General features: G+C 48.6%; 1 protein-coding gene across 1 annotated transcript in view; it reads right to left on the bottom strand.

The window, feature by feature from the left end:
- The window catches only part of LOC125304786 (WD repeat-containing protein 7), a 158553-nt gene that overhangs the window by 8317 nt on the left and 132913 nt on the right, over positions 1–17323 (bottom strand). Inside the window, 1 exon segment of the mRNA XM_048259284.1 lies at positions 4472–4576. Coding sequence (XP_048115241.1) covers positions 4472–4576 — 105 coding nt within the window.

Raw genomic sequence — 17323 nt, forward strand, 5'->3', positions numbered from 1 at the left:
AAACCCAATGGATTACCCAACCAAGACCATACACATTCTATTCCAAACCCAATGGATTACCCAACCAAGAGCACACAGTGCCCACTCTGCTCCAGTTCTCCACATACACCTCTTTGTCCTCAAGCTTGGTCAGTGGAATAGCCGTTCCCATTATTGCTCGTTTGGCCAGGGTTGCCTTGGGCAGTGGACACACACACAGGCGTCACCGTGTGAGGGGCTTGGGGCAGAAGGGCGTGCTGTTATCAGCGGGGTCCAGAGAGTGTCCAGGGCCAGGGCAGGGGAGAGGAGAGAGGGGGAGAGGACAACATTGATCTGAACATGAGGAGGATGTTTAGGGATGTCGAGATGGACACATGGGTCCAGACAAGGGCAACCTTATCCCTGCATGAGCCCCCACTGCACACACACACGCACATGACACACCATATGTGTGTGTGTGTGTTGAGAAGGAAGTGCAAGTGGAAGCACAGACACAGACACAGACACAGACAGACTTTGGAGGGTGGGAGCCTGTGCTCCCGCGTCAGACCCCCCGTCTCCCTCTCTCTGCTGGGGCAGACTGCTGCTGCTGGAGCCTGTGGAGCTGTTGCTGCTGTGAGAGCCTTTGAGCTACAGCTGTCTTTCACGCTCATTAGCAGCTGTGCCTTACAGCAGCCATTAGTCCAATAATGCACACACACACGCCATTACACACACAACACGCACACGCCGCTATCACAACACACACACACACACGCGCCAAGACATGCGCTACAAGACACACACACACACGCACGCGACGCGACGCGACACACACGCACGCCACGACGCACGCACGGACACACACACACACACGCACACACGCGCCGCACACATCGCCACACGACGACGCACACACACGCACGCATCGACACACACACACGCACACCACACACACACACACACACAGAGACAGAGACAGCCACTGCCGGACATGCCGGAGCCGTGCCAGAGTTGCCACGCGCTCTCCCCAACCACTGCCTGCCACCATGCCCGTCTTTTCCAAATACTACATCTGATCTGAGGTCAGTCCTGCCTCTCTCACCTGAGGCTAGTTAGGTGTGTATTTCTCTCTATCTGTCAGATCCACATCAGCTCTTTCTACACCTCAGGCTTGATTAGAATGGTTCTATTTGCCTCACTGGTCAAACACGATACAAAACGTCAAAATGTCAAACGTCAAAACATATATCCGACATAACATAATTACAAACACTGGCATGAGTGTATGTACACAGATCCAGTGAGCACACAGCTCAGATGCTGCATCCCAGAATGGTAGTGGGTTTGCTCGTAATCCCATGAAGTGAAAAGATTTCCTTAATCATTTATTACAGCTCTTCAGGTTGCAGACACTCATTCAGAAAGCATTTCCTCTGATTAAATTAATTTCCCAAATAACATATCATCCCACTACTATTTTATTACTGAAAATATTTTTTAGTCACAGACTAGCTAGCTAGAAGTGTTGGAGGGTGGGAGGGACACGTCATATCCTCTCACCCTCTACAGTTTTTATGACATCCTAGTCTACAGTGCATCAGTAAGGGCCATCAACACAGGTGATTTATACAAACAAACAGTGACATAAGGGCCGTGCTTTTTTTTTTTTAAACAGATTTCACTGTGAGTCTGTTTTCTGCACTTTGTAGGACCCGAAAATGCCATTAATGTGTGTAGGGTGAAAGGCCAACGCGCAACGAAACTTTTGTGCTTTTGTAAACACTCTGCTGTCAGAATCACTGTCGAGTGGATGGCCCCTTCTACTCCTAATCTCCCACAGTAATGACTAGTTTGGTCTCGGCTCTCCTCCTCCCAGCTTGTGGTCCTGTAAGCCACACTCCTCAGACCAGCTCACCATTAGCACCTCAACAGCAACGCCACACAGAGAGCGCAATATGGAGTTAATCAGGTTCACATTTTACTACCTGTTATACACTGCTATAACTGTGTATGTGACGAATAAATCTCTCTGAATCAAATCTGAATATGTCAGTGTGCACCACCTAAACATTGTCTATTGTTTTGACAACTTTATTGATATGCACTTTTCACTTCTATTTTCAATTATAAGATGACGATGATAATAATAATAATAATAATAATAATAATAATAATAATAATAATAATATCTACTCAATTTTTTTCTTCTAAGTCTGCTAAATAAATTCTAGTAATCTGTCCATCTGATTATATTAAAAAATAAAAGTGATTCTGTTCAAATAAAAACTACAGGAAACATCAACATTCTAAATGGACCCTTTCAAGAGAGTTCCAATATCAGCATCATAGTTGGCCCCACTAGACTTCCTTTTTAACATTCCATATGTTATCTTAATGCAGAGGAAGTAGATTGGGGCCCAAATAGAATGTTCAAGCATTGTTTTTGTTTACCTTGTTGAAAGGGTCCATAGCCAAGTGAAGATTCTAAATGACATCACGTAGCCTTAGAACTTTCACCATTGGCAACTTAAGGCAAACATTACTTAGAATCTTCACTTTTCCAGAGATTTTACACAGAAAACCTATTGCTCTTCAATATTTGACATTTTATTCATCAATTTCAGAAATGCTATGGAACCTTGTCCACTGCCTCAGAGCCTTCTGAGAGTGTGGGTCGCAGGAAGAAACAGGCTAAGCCTTGTTGAGTGGTGCCTTGCAAAGATCAGGCTGAAAAAGCCCTGGTAAACCGCAAAGTGCCCCTGGTGATCAAGCTGTGCTCTCCAGAGCAGAAGAGCATGAGCAGCAGTCAAAGTCACGGAGAGCCTCAGCTAGGTTCTCAAATTCCCATGGCCTCCACACCACAGGTAGAGAATCTTTTCTCATTTTCAATTTTAGATTGAATGTCATTGATGGGTCATCTTCCACTAATTCTAAGTTTCATTAACTCATTGAGTGCCAAAAACATAATATTAAGTTTTTCCTTCCCATGCATTGAGTTTTTTTTTTAATTACGAAACCAGACACTCTAACACACCTTATATGTGATTTTGGGAACTCTGTGATGAATGGAAATGAAATATATGACGATTGAAAACTCATGAAAACGCACAATCTGGACATTTTATCATAACTCAGTTGCCGCTTTGGGTCGAATCAGAGCTCAATGCAAATCAAACCAGTTAATAGGCTAACTGAAATAACACCCATGCCAATCTCTAGGTATGGTGAAGGGTATGTGATGATGTGGGGCTATTTTAATTTTAAGGCCAAGGTAACTTTATCAGGATGCACAGTATTCTGGATCCATGAAATAACTGGCCTTTAAAAATAAAAAATCTGCCTGTCTCTATGGGAATTTAACATAGGGGTGGGAATACTTATGACCCCTGTATTTTAAGGAAGAACATTTATTTATTTATGATACATTATTCATTCACTAAGAAAATTGGTGTCCTTAAAGGTTAGATATTTCCTCATTTTTCACTTAAGGCATTAAGATCAATTTCCAAAAAATGATTTTATATTCCTCTTTTCAGTCAACTTTAGCATGGGTGCCAATACTTTTGGCCATCACTGTATACATTTGAAATAATGCATTCAAATAATTATATTAAATATTAATTAATTATTAATCAGTACTTGTATTTTGTCATTCATTTCATTCTTCTTTTTTATTTTGCACATTAACTTGCACAAAGTTCAAAGTCCAAACAATGTTAACAAAGACTTGGCTGGTGGCATACCCTGGTATTACACTTCAACCCTCCATCATAGAAACACTAAGAAGTGCTAGAGGCCACTGAAGCACTAGATTTCACTGAAGCACTGATGTCATTCATTAGGCTCCCTAAAAAAGGCTAAAACTATATTTATATTATTTTATTTTATTGGTTTATTTGATAGGGACCATGCATATTTACGAACATAAATGTGCACATAAATATGAACATATATAGGCACTGCAGTGGCAGTCATAATCAGTGTGAGGTCTCCTCGTGTGAGGTCCAGGTGAGAGCAGTTGGAAAGCAGTTCTAATTGGAGGGCTAATGGCCCTGGAGATTTTTTCCATCTTCCTGCTTTCCACCTCCTCAACTGAGTACCACTGTCTAATGGCTAGCCACAGCTAACCAGCCAACTGCTCCTGTTCAGATGTGTAAGCCTTAATCCCCTCTGGAACACTCTTATCATACAGCATGTCATATATGACACAACCTACACAGACACACATCTTTTTTTATATCACTAATATGTCTCCTAAGAATGACATGCAAAAAAAGAGAGCTCACTTAAAGTCTCTATATGGTTTTGTCAGCTGGATGGCTTCAGTTTTCCTGCCTATGTCTATACTATACCCCCCCCCCAGCCATTCCCAAAGATAAAGCTGTTGCAATCCATCTGTGGCCCTGGGTGCCTTTCACTCAGGCGCCTGCACTTGGCCCCTCTGTTCCCGTGGCCCTGAGCCTGACGGCCGCCGAGTGAAAAGATGAAAACGCGGAGAGAGGCTCCTTACCTGCCAGAAGGAGATATGGCTGTCGGCATTGGAATAGGTGGCCAGGTAGCGCCCATCTGGGGCGAAGGACACGGCTGTGATGGGCCCTTTATGGCCGTGAATGTGCTGGGGATGACAAAAGAGAGAGAGAGAGAGAGAGAGAGGGAGAGGGAGGGAGAGGGAGGGAGGAGGGAGAGAGAGAGGGAGAGGGAAAAAGGAGAGGGAGAGAGAGAGAGCTGCTGCAGAGGAGGCTTTAAGAGCCTCAATCACAGGGTTTAGTGAGAGGAGCTGCCCCCAGGGTGAAGGAACCCAACACTGTTCCAGCAATCCCAGGGCTTGCCCAGCAGCCCAGCTGAGTGCCTCTCTGACCCCCAGCTGCCCAACCCAACAACCCAACCCAGCCCAGCCCACCCCAACCCAACCCAGCACAGCCCTATTCAGAGAGCCAGCTCACATTCACACAGCACATTCAGACATGCTTTCACAACACTCTTGCTTTTGCTTTGATCCTGAACACACACTGAAGCCACCATGTCCTTATCGTACAGTATTATGCAGGAACAGCACTGAAGCCAACCATGTCCTTATCGTACAGTATTATGCAGGAACAGCACTGAAGCCCACCATGTCCTTATCGTACAGTATTATGCAGGAACAGCACTGAAGCCCACCATGTCCTTATCGTACAGTATTATGCAGGAACAGCACTGAAGCCCACCATGTCCTTATCGTACAGTATTATGCAGGAACAGCACTGAAGCCCACCATGTCCTTATAGTACAGTATTATGCAGGAACAGCACTGAAGGAAAGCAAAACATGGGGGTTATGGGTGATGTGTTGCAACTGGGACTTGATAATGCCGTGTCCCTCCTGCTGAGAACAAGATTCATTAGAGTGGGCAAACCAATTTAGAGGAAGGGGGGGAAAACCGGCCGAATATGGAACATGCATACGAGACACCTGAAAGTGAGTCTACGAGAACTGGTGCCGACAGACGGGCGGACAGGCCGAGACTGACGGGCGGACGGAGGGAAAGACGGACAAAGAGACGGACAGACAGACAGCCGGCCGGCGAGGCTGAAATCAATAACACACGGGAGGGAGCTTGGGCTGCTGGTTTTCATGGCAGAAGGCGGAATGTAATTCCACAGAGATGGAGGAGCTCTAGCATGGAGCACAACCTCCTCCACACACACACACACACACACACACACACACACACCACACACACACCCCTCTACCCCCATCAACAGAGTGCCTCCGCTGTTCCGAATGCCCGCCTCGCACCGGCGGTGCAGAGCTGGACCCTGCGTGGCAGCAGGCTGTTAGCGGCCAGCCCTCGCCAGCTTGTTTGTCCAGCGCGAGCGCAACTCCAGGTCTGCCTCGCGCGCCCATTACACACCCATTGTAGCCCTGCGGGCTGGAAGCCCATTTTGGATGGCAAATCAGAATTGAGGGCAGTCTGTGTGGTAGAGTAGCAGATGCAGAAGACGTGAAGGCTGCTCCGCGCGGTTTGGAGAGCGTCAAAGCTAACGGGACGACAAGGGGGGAGGAGAACACAACACAGAGCGCTACAGACGACTGACTAGAGAGCTGCAGAGAACTCACGGCACACATGAACACATGAACACTTAAGTAGACTAAGAAGAAAGAAGAGAGAGAGAGAGATTGGGAGAGAGAGTGGGAGAGAGAGAAAGAGAGAAACAGAGATGAGAGTGGAGAGAGAGAGAGAGAGAGAGAGAGAGAGAGATTGGGAGAGAGAGAGAGGGAGGGAGAGAGTGGGAGAGAGAGAAAGAGAGAAACAGAGATGAGAGTGGGAGAGAGAGGGAGGGCGAGAAAGAGAGAGAGATTGGGAGAGAGAGAGGGAGGGAGAGAGGGGGGAGAGAGAGAGAGAGAGAGGAGAGAGAGGGAGAGAGAGAGAGAGAGAGAGAGAGAGAGAGAGAGAGAGAGAGAGAGAGAGAGAGAGAGCACCACAGGCACGGTGTGACCTTGAAGCAGCCAGCGTAGAGAAATATATTTATCAGTGAAACTGCATGTCAATCTGTAGATCATTTGCTCGGCGCTGTGCTGCAGTGCTGCTCTACCAGCCGGCTCCATCTGTGACAGGGTGGTCATTTAGTGGGGCAGGCCTGAGAGGCCCTGGGTCATTACAGAGGGTGGAGGCTGGGACACAGTGTCCATCTGCACAGCTAGGGTGACACCCGACTACACAAATACACACTACACAAATACACACACAGGCACGCACATACACACACTGGACCTCCAGCTCACAGCCCCTTTGCCCACTACCACCCACACACACACACACTATCTCACACACACCACACCTTTTATGGCCATTCTTCAGGTACCCTTTTGGCTGGGCTACCCACTGGGTGTAGATGGGACTGTAAAATGGGACAAAATGGTGTGTGTGTGTGTGTGTGTGTGTGTGTGTGTGTGTACAGGGAGGACCAGAGACTTTTCTCTGGGTTTGAGACTCAACACGGCTGTCAACTCTGCTAAAGGAGATGGGCTCACTCTCAGTAGGACAGGGGAAAAGAAGGGTAAAGGAGAGAAAGAAAGAGGGAGAGAGAGAGAGAGAGAGAGAGAGAGAGAGAGAGAGAGAGAGAGAGAGAGGAGAGAGAGAGAGAGAGAGGGAGAGAGAGGGAGGGAGAGAGAGAGAGAAAGAGCAGGAGACATAGGGTCAAGACAGGCACCCAGACAGAAAAGAAGGAGAAAAGAAAGTGGTTGCTACTCTGTGGAGGGGGGGCAGATTTACACCCCTGTGGAGTGACACAGTGGTCCCTGCCAAACCTGCAGCCAGCCAGCCGCCCGCCCAGACCCAGAGCAGGTAATTAGCCCCTACGCTAACACCCTGACACATTTACACCCAGCCCACTCATTAGCAGCTAATTTGTAGCCATGCTAGCTAATTGGCGGCCTTACTCAACTGAGACATCGGACATGAAACTGTTAAGTAACACTCTCCCTGACATACATCCACTTCCTCAATAGCAGAGTGGATGGAAGGGAGCCGTTAATTGAAATGATTAGCAGTATGGAACACATACAGGGTGGAGGGAGAAGGTGTGAAACAGCATTAGCCAAAGTGATAAAAGTGATCAAATGCAGGGAAAATGCTAAGTGAAGCATCACTGTAAATAAAGTGCTTAGTTTTCATTCACTTGCACGTCAGTACTTCCTCGATATCTCTTGACTGTTCTAGGGCACCAGGTGCATTTCTCACAAAATTGGGCATTTTGTCAAATGAATTCTTAAAAATCAATAAATATCTGGAGGACAGGGAAATGATAAGTGCATAACATGCACTTTTAATATATGCATATTTCATAAAAGAAAGGTTTGCTAATATTTTTCAGTGAATCAAATATTTATTATAATCATTAGTGTTGTTATGCATAATACATTTAATCAACTCATTGAATCCAAGCTTAATGGTTACATTAATATTGAAGTAAAGTAACAAGATATTAGGACTCAGCCCCACTATGGAGGAGTTTCTACACAACTGTTATTCTGATGATATGAGACACTGTTCCGCTCATTAGAAAACGGACTTAATCATTATTCCTTGTCCACAGTTTCTGTGCGTGCGGTGGTCACGCACACATGCAATTCTTCTGGACTTCATAATCAATAGGACATAATCCTGACATTGAGGAAGTGTTGGTCTAGGAGAAATAATGCATGTCTCCTTATTGAAAACAGCTCTCTCCCCATCTCTCCCTCACACACCCACGCACACACAAATTGGTACAAATCTGTTTAATTTCACAGAGAGACCACAAACTCCACATCCGCACACTCAGTGACAGACATCAGTGCTCTGCGAGCCTTCATACTCTGTACAGCTGGGCCAACATCTGTAATATATGTGTGTGTGTGTGTGTGTGTGTGTGTGTGTGTGTGTGTGTGTGTGTGTGTGTGTGTGTGTGTGTGTGTGTGTCTTCAGGGTAAGTATCTATATGCACTGTGTGTGTGTGTGTGTGTGTGTGTGTGTGTGTGTGTGTGTTTTTGTCTGTCTATGTGTGCATGTTTTGTGATGAACTGTTGCAGGGGAACGGGGGAAAAAAACCTCTCATCGGTGGAAACTTAGCAGACAAACTCATGTCCCTGGCATCGATCGTGCTGCCCTCAGAAAGAGCTTTCGGGGAGATCTGCCATCTCCACCTGTCTGTGGGCCCTGCCTCTGCCTGCATGTAGGCCCGTGCTCTTCCTGCTCAATTATTTAACTCCTCTTTACTCCTGCCTGCGAGCATATTGACTTTCTGTAAAGCGCCATCTCGTGCTCAAAAATACAGGGGGGGGAGCAGCTGTTTTCCAAACCAATGTGTTGATTCCCATCTTTGTGAGGCGAGCAGACGCAGCTCCTTCCTCCAGCCCGGTGAGCTCTCCTCCTATTATTTTATGTGTTGTAAATATTTATTTCATTTGGTCAGTGGAGCTCAGCGAGGGTACTGTGGCTGGACTGTAGTGGGTGGTTGGGTGGGTGGGGGTGGCACGGTGGGGCTTGGAGGTGCCTTAGGGCGGGTCATCTCTCCATGCCCCAATGCCTTTGGCACGCAGAGGAGCCGTTACCATGGGAACGGAGACGCTGCTGAGCCAGGGGCTAGAATGGGAATCAAAGGGTACTGGGTGTGCTTGGGGAGGAGTCTGAATACTAACAGAAGGAATCACTCTGCCCTCATCACGAGCTTTACAGACAGCGACCTGTTCTGGCCAGAGAGGAGGCGGCCGGGGCTCTGCAAGGGGAGCATTAACACCTCGGCTTTACCGCGCGGCTCAAACACATACAAAACTGTGCTGCACTTCGCCCTTTGAAGTCATACAACACCTCAGACAGCCTCAATCTGATTCCTGTCACTGTTTCCACAGGATGGGCTTGCATCAGCATGGCAACGGGCCTCACCAAGATGCTTCAGCAGAGAGCACCTTACTGTAGACCTGCCTTCTTCTCTGACGGCTGGAGAGCAGCATTAGACGCGCACACAAATGCACACGCACACACACACACACACACACACACACTTACAAATGCACACACACACGCCAAGACAAAAAAGCCTCTTCACCTTCTGCATCCAAGCAGAAAGAGCAGTGTCTCTCACCTCTAGTAGATAACCATGTCACAGCAGGCTGCTAGCTGTATGTTAGCTCTCTCACAGCAGGCTGCTAGCTGTATGTTAGCTCTGTCCAGTGCATTATTGTCTCTTGGTGCTTTGTGTGTCTACTGGGCTTGTTTTTGTGTTTGTTTGAGGAGGGTGCTTGTGAAGGATTGAGAGACTGTGAGCTGTGAGCGTGAGTGCAGAGCATCTGTGAGCTCTCTCTCTCCCCCTCTGCATCTGTGAGCTGCATCTGTCTGTTGCTGTCTGGGCAGCCGGCACACACTCACACAGAACAATCATCAGAAATACATTGATCCACTGCACCGCGTGTTCATGTACACATGCCATAAATCACACACACACACACACACACACACACACACACAGGCAAGTATGCACACATGTACACACGTACACACATACACACACACACACAGGCAAGTATGCACACATGTACACACGTACGTACGTACACACGCGCGCACACACACACACACACACACACACACACACACACACACACACACACACACACACACACAAAGGCAAGTGTGTACACTACACTCAGCACACACATACACATTTATATACACACATACCCAACGACAACAGTGTACACACAACACACATGCACACGCACACGTTGAACAAAAGATAGACCTTGACATAAAACACTACAGAGTACATTGTGGTGTGCCATTACAAAAAGCAGCATGTGTGAATGCACCAAAACACAATCTCCAACAAATCAAGCAGAGACCTTGACACACTCTCACGGCCCTCTGGTGAGCCTATTGTGCCGGGGGTATTAAAAAGCCGAGCTGGAACGCGCCTGCGGAGCGCAGAACGAGCTCCGAGACTGCCGTCCCCCGGCTCCTGTGACAGCACCCAATAAAGCTGTCACATTAACATGGCACATTCCAGGGAGACGCGCTCATAATTGTGGCTACATTTCTGGATTTGATCGGATCAAGCGGTGCAACGTTGGCAGCGTTCCCTCCTCCAGCGGCGCCCAAATCCCCTTCTGCGGCTCGGGGGACAATGAGAGCAGCACGTGTAACACAATAAGCCTTCCTACCCGTCATCCTAAAAACTGGTTAAGTGTGCCACATAATAGGGGGATGAGATTAGCTGCCGCACACACCACTTGAGAAAGTGAGAGTGTGAGAGAGAATCTGTGTGTGTGTGTGTGTGTGTGTGTGTGTGTGTGTTTGTGTGATGACGCAGAGAAAATAATCTTCTGTGATTAAAGTCAAAAATGAAATGAAAAATCTAGTGCTTCATTCAGCCACTTGCAAAAAAAAAAAAAGAATTCAATTTCATCTCCGTTGAGGCAGAAAAAAAGCCACCAAATCTAAACAGAAGAAATAAATAGATAGAGAGCTTGTGGAGCCAAGCAGAGGGGTGGGTGGGTGGGTGGGTTGGAAGTGTTAAGAACACATAACCAGAGTGGAGCGGATATTACAGAGCGACGCAGGTTCCTGAGATTTCACCCAAGCTGTAAGTAATCAATGATTTATGACATCCCATCTGCTGTTTGTCCCCCATCCAAGGCTGCTGTGTTTCTGACAAATACAGGGCTGGCCTGAGCACAGGGGACGGCAGGGTCAGGGCAGGCGGCCCAGGGCAGGCGTCCCATCTCACAGGCCACCCTTTGATTGCAATCTGATCAATCTGTCCATCAGAAATCAGCCAGGCACGGGAAAAGCATTTAAGAGCTGCCTACCTTATTAGCACAGGTATCAGGGGAGAGCCATGTGTGAGCGCATGGCTGTGTGCCTAAGTGATGGGAAGAAATGCATGTGTTTTGTACTTTTATGTATCATGTGTGTGCATTCCTGTGTTAAGTGAATGTGTCAGGTAGTGTATACACCTTTAAATCTGTGTGCATGTGTGTGCCGGAGTGAATTCATGAGGCACCTCTGTGTGCATGTGTGTGATTTAGTGTGTGAGTGGGTGTGTGTGTGTGTGTGTGTGTGTGTGTGTGTGTGTGTGTGTGTGTCGTGTGTTTTATAATGTTGGCCTTAGAAGAAAATAATCTTCTGTGATTAAAGTCAAAATGAAATGAAAAAAATCTAGTGCTTCATTCCAGCCACTTTGCAAAAAAAAAAAAAGAATCAATTTCATCTCCGTTGAGGCGAGAAAAAAAAGCCACCAAATCTAAACAGAAGAAATAAATAGATAGAGAGCTTGTGGAGCGAAGCAGAGGGGTGGGGTGGGGTGGGGTGGGTTGGAAGTGTTAAGAACACATAACCAGAGTGGGCGATATTACAGAGCGGCCTTGTTCCTGAGATTTCACCCAAGCTGTAAGTAATCAATGATTTATGACATCCCATCTGCTGTTTGTCCCCCATCCAAGGCTGCTGTGTTTCTGACAAATACAGGGCTGGCCTGAGCACAGGGGAGACGCAGGCAGGCGGTCAGGCAGGCGGTCAGGCAGGCGTCCATCTCACAGGTCACCCTTGATTGCAAATCTGATCAATCTGTCCATCAGAAATCAGCCAGGCACGGGAAAAGCATTTAAGAGCTGCCTACCTTATTAGCACAGGTATCAGGGGAGAGCCATGGCTGTGTGAGCGCATGGCTGTGTGCCTATGAGATGGGAAGAAATGTATGTGTTTGTACTTTTATGTATCATGTGTGTGCATTCCTGTGTTAAGTGAATGTGTCTGTGTGTGTGTATACACTTAAATCTGTGTGCATGTGTGTGCCGGAGTGAATTCATGAGGCACTCTCTGTGTGCATGTGTGTGATTTAGTGTGTGTGTGTGTGTGTGTGTGTGTGCGCGCGAGGGCTGCCAGTCTGGTGGATTGAGGTGTCTGCGCGATGATGAACAGCGAGCGGACCCTGCTGAGGACGCACGGACAGGAAGGGTCTCGGCACTGCGCTGTAATTGGGTTGCCTGTCGCCAGGGGAGACGCAGTGGATACAGGTGTTTGAGCCTCTCAGGGCACACGCGTGCCCACCACTGCAGAGCAGTTTATCAATCTCCCCTAACACCAGAGAGAGGGAGAGAGGGGGAGAGGGAGAGAGGGGGAGAGGGGGAGAGAAGGAGGAAGAGGTAGAAATGTGTGTGAAAAGAGGAAGAGGAAGAAGGGGGAGAAAGCCAGAAGTGAGAGAATGGAACCGAGAGGAAAAGCAAGGGAAAGAGAGACAGAGAAAGGGAGGTGTAGGCCCCATGCTGAAATGAGATCCCAGAAATGGATTGTGGGTACTGCGTCAGCATCCCAGGCCGTCCATCCATTATGTAACCCAGCCTGATCCATCCCCACAGCTCCAGAACCACCAGCGTGAGCAGCATGGGCTCTGAGGGCAGCGCTGTGTGTCTTGGCCTTGTCCTACCACCGCCATCTTAGCCTCATTGTGGGACGCTGACCAGGGCGCTGGCCCCAGATCAATACTCATCACCCAACGCACACGTATGCACAGACACGACGCACACACACTCACACCCTTATGCACACACGGTTGCCACCGCTGCCATTAAAGGTGGATATCGCAGTGGCACCCCACACAGCACCAAAGACACACTCACACAAGTGACACAGAGGACAGGACAGGAGAGGAGAGGAGAAGGGACAGGGAGGGAGGAGAGGGAGGGAGGGAGAGGGAGAGGAGAGAAGAGGAGAGGAGGAGAGAGGAGAGAGGGAGGTGAGAAGGGAGAGAGAGGAGGAGGAGAGGGAGAGGAGAGAGAGGAGAAAGAGGAGAGGACAGAGAGATACATGCTGATGTCCACAGGAGAAAGCCTTTCACTTTGGGATGCTAAATGTCCTTCAGCTGGCCAATCAGATCATGGTTCCAGCACATTTTTGTGTAGCAGTGTGTGTTTGTGTTCTAAATGAGAGTGCGCCCTAGTGTGTGTCTGGGATTGATTTTGTGGGGTTGGCCTATATGTCAGAGTGTGTTTGCTATTTATGTGGGTTTGTGGGCTGGTGCTGGTGGATGTGTGCAGGTCTGTGTTTGGCTGTGCATTTGGAATTGATTGTGTATTGTGTTTGTGTGTATTTGTGTGCTTGTCTAGTCTGTATGTCTGAGTGTCATGGTTTGTGATTTGTTTGTGTTTATATGCATGGGTGCATGGGTGTATGGGTGTGTGTAGTCTGACAGTCTGCGTGTCTTGTTTGTGTTTGTGTGTGTGTGTGTGTGTGTGTGTGTGTGTGTGTGTGTGTGTGTGTGTGTGTCTAGTCTATTCTAAGCATCTTGTTTGTGTTTATACGAGCGTGTGTGTGTGTGTGCGGAGTGGGATGAGTGAGGGTGAGATCCTGGCTAAAGATTTAGAGGATCAAAAGAAAAGGGGAACCATGACAGTCAAGCAGCGCCCAGCACTCAGGAGGCCTAATTAAGCAGACCAGAGCCCCCTCCCTCTCTCCCTCCCTCTCTCTCCCTACCTCCATCGCTCCCTCTCCCTCTCTCTCTCTCCTTCCCTCCCTCCCTCCCTCCCTCTCCCTACCTCTCCCTCCCTACCTCTATCGCTCTCTCTCACCTCTCCCTCCACCTCTCCCCCATTCTCTATTTCCTTTGCTCTGCCTCCATCTTTATCCATCTCCAATCCATCCGCTCACTCACTTCCTTGTCCAGCCCTGGCCATCATGGTGGCTACAGCAGAGGCCTGACAAAGCAGCAAATACCATCAGCTCCCGACGACACACACCACTCTTCACTGGACGCACATGAGTGCTTCCTGTCCATACCTCACGCTCTCCCCACACACACACACACACACATACACACACACACATACACACACACACACACACACACACACACACACACACACACACACACACACACACACACAGGGCTGTGTTGAGGCGGTTTAATTAGTAAATGCAGTTGAGTGTTAAAGTGTGTGGCTGTGTGGCAGCTGACCGGTGTGCTTCACGGCCGCAGATCAAAGCAGCAGCAGATGGCTGCACTGGCCACCTCAGCCTCCCCACCACCAGCGATTGGTCGCGCTTCTCACGACACCGCACCAGCGCTCACACACACACACACACACACCCTTTTCAAACCGGCACTCGTTCACACAAAGTTTTATCGGCACACATACACACAGCCTATCCGATGCATACTAACACATCGACACATCTTCATATTAATTGACCCCAACACACACACACACACTGCCTACAAAAAATGTGCTTTATATCAATCAAGTTAGGTGTTGACAATAGTACCACTTATATCATAAAAGTAAGTATGTATTAATTTAAACATGCAGCCCCATGGATGTTGAAGGGTCTATGCATAGACAGTATAAATAAGATCTGTGTCTGTGGAGGATGCGTCTGAAAGTGTGTATATGCATAAGATAACAGAAGCCTGCACACACAGGTGCATGTGTTTGTGTGTGAAAGAGTGTGTGTCTGTTTGTGTGTGTGTGTGTGTGTGTGTATATTTGTGTGTGTGTCTGTGTGTGTCTATATGTGTGTGTGTGTGTGTGTGTGTGTGTCTGTGTTTATGTGTATGTGTGTGTGTGTGTGTGTGTGTGTGTGTGTGTGTATCTACTGTATATGTGTGTGTGTATGTGTGTGTCTCACACTGCCAGCCCTGTACTCTTTAAACACAAGGCGGCGTCTGGAAACGATGAGTTAAAGATTTCACACTAATCAATTGCGGGTGGGATTGATTGTCCGACAGTGGAAGGGAGTAGGAAAAGTGTTGTTTGTTCAGTTACCGTGAAATTCGTTAGTTTTCGAGAGCACCTGCCGCCCGAGAGGCAGAGAGAGAGCAAAGACAGAAGGCGGAAAACAGAGAGAAGAACAAAAGAAAAAAAGAGAGGACGACATAAACGGCGGCGTTTAGGACGGGGCGCTTGTAGCCGGCCGGGCTTGTGGCTGTGCGGCGTTGCCGTGGCTACGTGGGGTCTGAGGAGGAGAGGAGACGACGTGTGAATATGACTGCATGACTGCCCCCGTCCCCTGACAGCCATCGGAGAGATGATTTGATCTTGAGTACTGTAAACAACCCAAAATCAATCAGCCAATCAATGGCTTATCTGCCTGCCTGCTTGCCTGTCTGTCTGGCTGCTACCCGCTCAGCTTTGTAGCCCAGCCCTGTCCAGCCCAGTGGACAGATGGACACTTTCCTGTGAGCCTGCCGCAGGGAAACCGCACCGACATGTGTGAGTGCACACACACAAAACACACTTTCTCACACTCTCACTCACACACACACACACACACACACACACACACACACACACACACACACACACACACACACAAAACACTCTCTCTCTCACACACACACACACACACAAAACACTCTCTCACACACACACACAAAACACTTTCTCACACACACACACTAGATTGTGCCATCTAGCTCTACCGACCAGTCATGAACTGGCAGCAATGAGTCTGAGACTAACTTCAGGGCTGGTCATTAAATTAGCCAAACTCAGATGATAACAGTTCTCAAGTTACAGGAGAAGTTCTAGAGACACCTTAAGTGTGATTTCAACACACACACACACACACACACACACACACACACACAACACTCTAGAACTGAGGCATGAAACAAACTCACATTTTGTGGTGTGTGTAGTATTTAGTGTATGCGATGTCTAAAGCTTAGAGAGCTGCATTACTATAGGATGTAGTGAGTGTGAGATTTGTTATTTGTCTTTACAGTAATTCATCACTGAAAGCTCTCGTCTGTCTCTGAATGTGTGAAATCTCAGAGTGGCCAGCACAATAGGGAATGGAGAGAACCACTGAGAGAGGACAGAAGGAAGGAAGCAGAAAGAGAGAGAGAGGGGGGTATAGATAAAGGGGAGGGGTAGGTGGAGCTTGCTGTGGTGCGCCGTGCGGCTGCTGCTGGGTGTTTTATTGTGATCGTCATAGCAACGGGGTGAGTGATGGGGCGCTCGGGGCGGCCGCTGCAGAGGAGTCGATAGCGCCGGTCCAGCCACGGCCGCACCTCGGCCCGCGCGCCTCACTGCCCAGCGCTCAGGGCCGGATCGATACGGCCGAGGAAAGGACACTGACCCCGCAACGCTCGCCACAATGCGCCGCTGACGGCACAACGACGAATCAAAACAAAATGCTACGCTGGGCCCCGACGCTGTGGACCCCGCCAAACAGGCCGTGCGGCATAGCGCTCCCACCAAGACCTCAGTCACCGGGAGGAAGTGCTTCTAAAGGCCCTCTTCTCCACCTCCCCTCTCCACCTCTCCTCCTTCTCCTCTTCTCCTCTTCTCCACCTCTTCTCCACCTCCTCTTCTCCACCTCCCCTCTCCACCTCTTCTCCACCTCCCCTCTCCACCTCTCCTCCTTCTCCTCTTCTCTACCTCTTCTCCACCTCCTCTTCTCCACCTCCCCTCTCCACCTCTTCTCCACCTCCTCTTCTCCACCTCCTCTTCTCCACCTCCCCTCTCCACCTCTTCTCCACCTCCTCTTCTCCACCTCCCCTCTCCACCTCTTCTCCACCTCCTCTTCTGCACCTCCCCTCTCCACCTCTCCTCCTTATCCTCTTCTGCACCTCCCCTCTCCACCTTCCCTCTCCACCTCTCCTCCTTATCCTCTTCTGCACCTCCCCTCTCCCTCCTTCCTCTCCACCTCTCCTCCTTATCCTCTTCTCCACCTCCCCTCTCCACCTCTCCTCCTTCTCCTCTTCTGCACCTCCCCTCTCCACCTTCCCTCTCCACCTCTCCTCCTTCTCCTCTTCTCCACCTCCCTCTCCCACCTCCCTCCCACTTCTCCCTTCTCTCTTTTTTTTTTTTTTTGCAATTTTTTTTTGGGCTTTTTGCCTTT

The sequence above is a fragment of the Alosa alosa genome, chromosome 12 (genome assembly GCF_017589495.1).
Source record: "Alosa alosa isolate M-15738 ecotype Scorff River chromosome 12, AALO_Geno_1.1, whole genome shotgun sequence".
In the NCBI taxonomy this organism is placed as follows: domain Eukaryota; kingdom Metazoa; phylum Chordata; class Actinopteri; order Clupeiformes; family Clupeidae; genus Alosa; species Alosa alosa.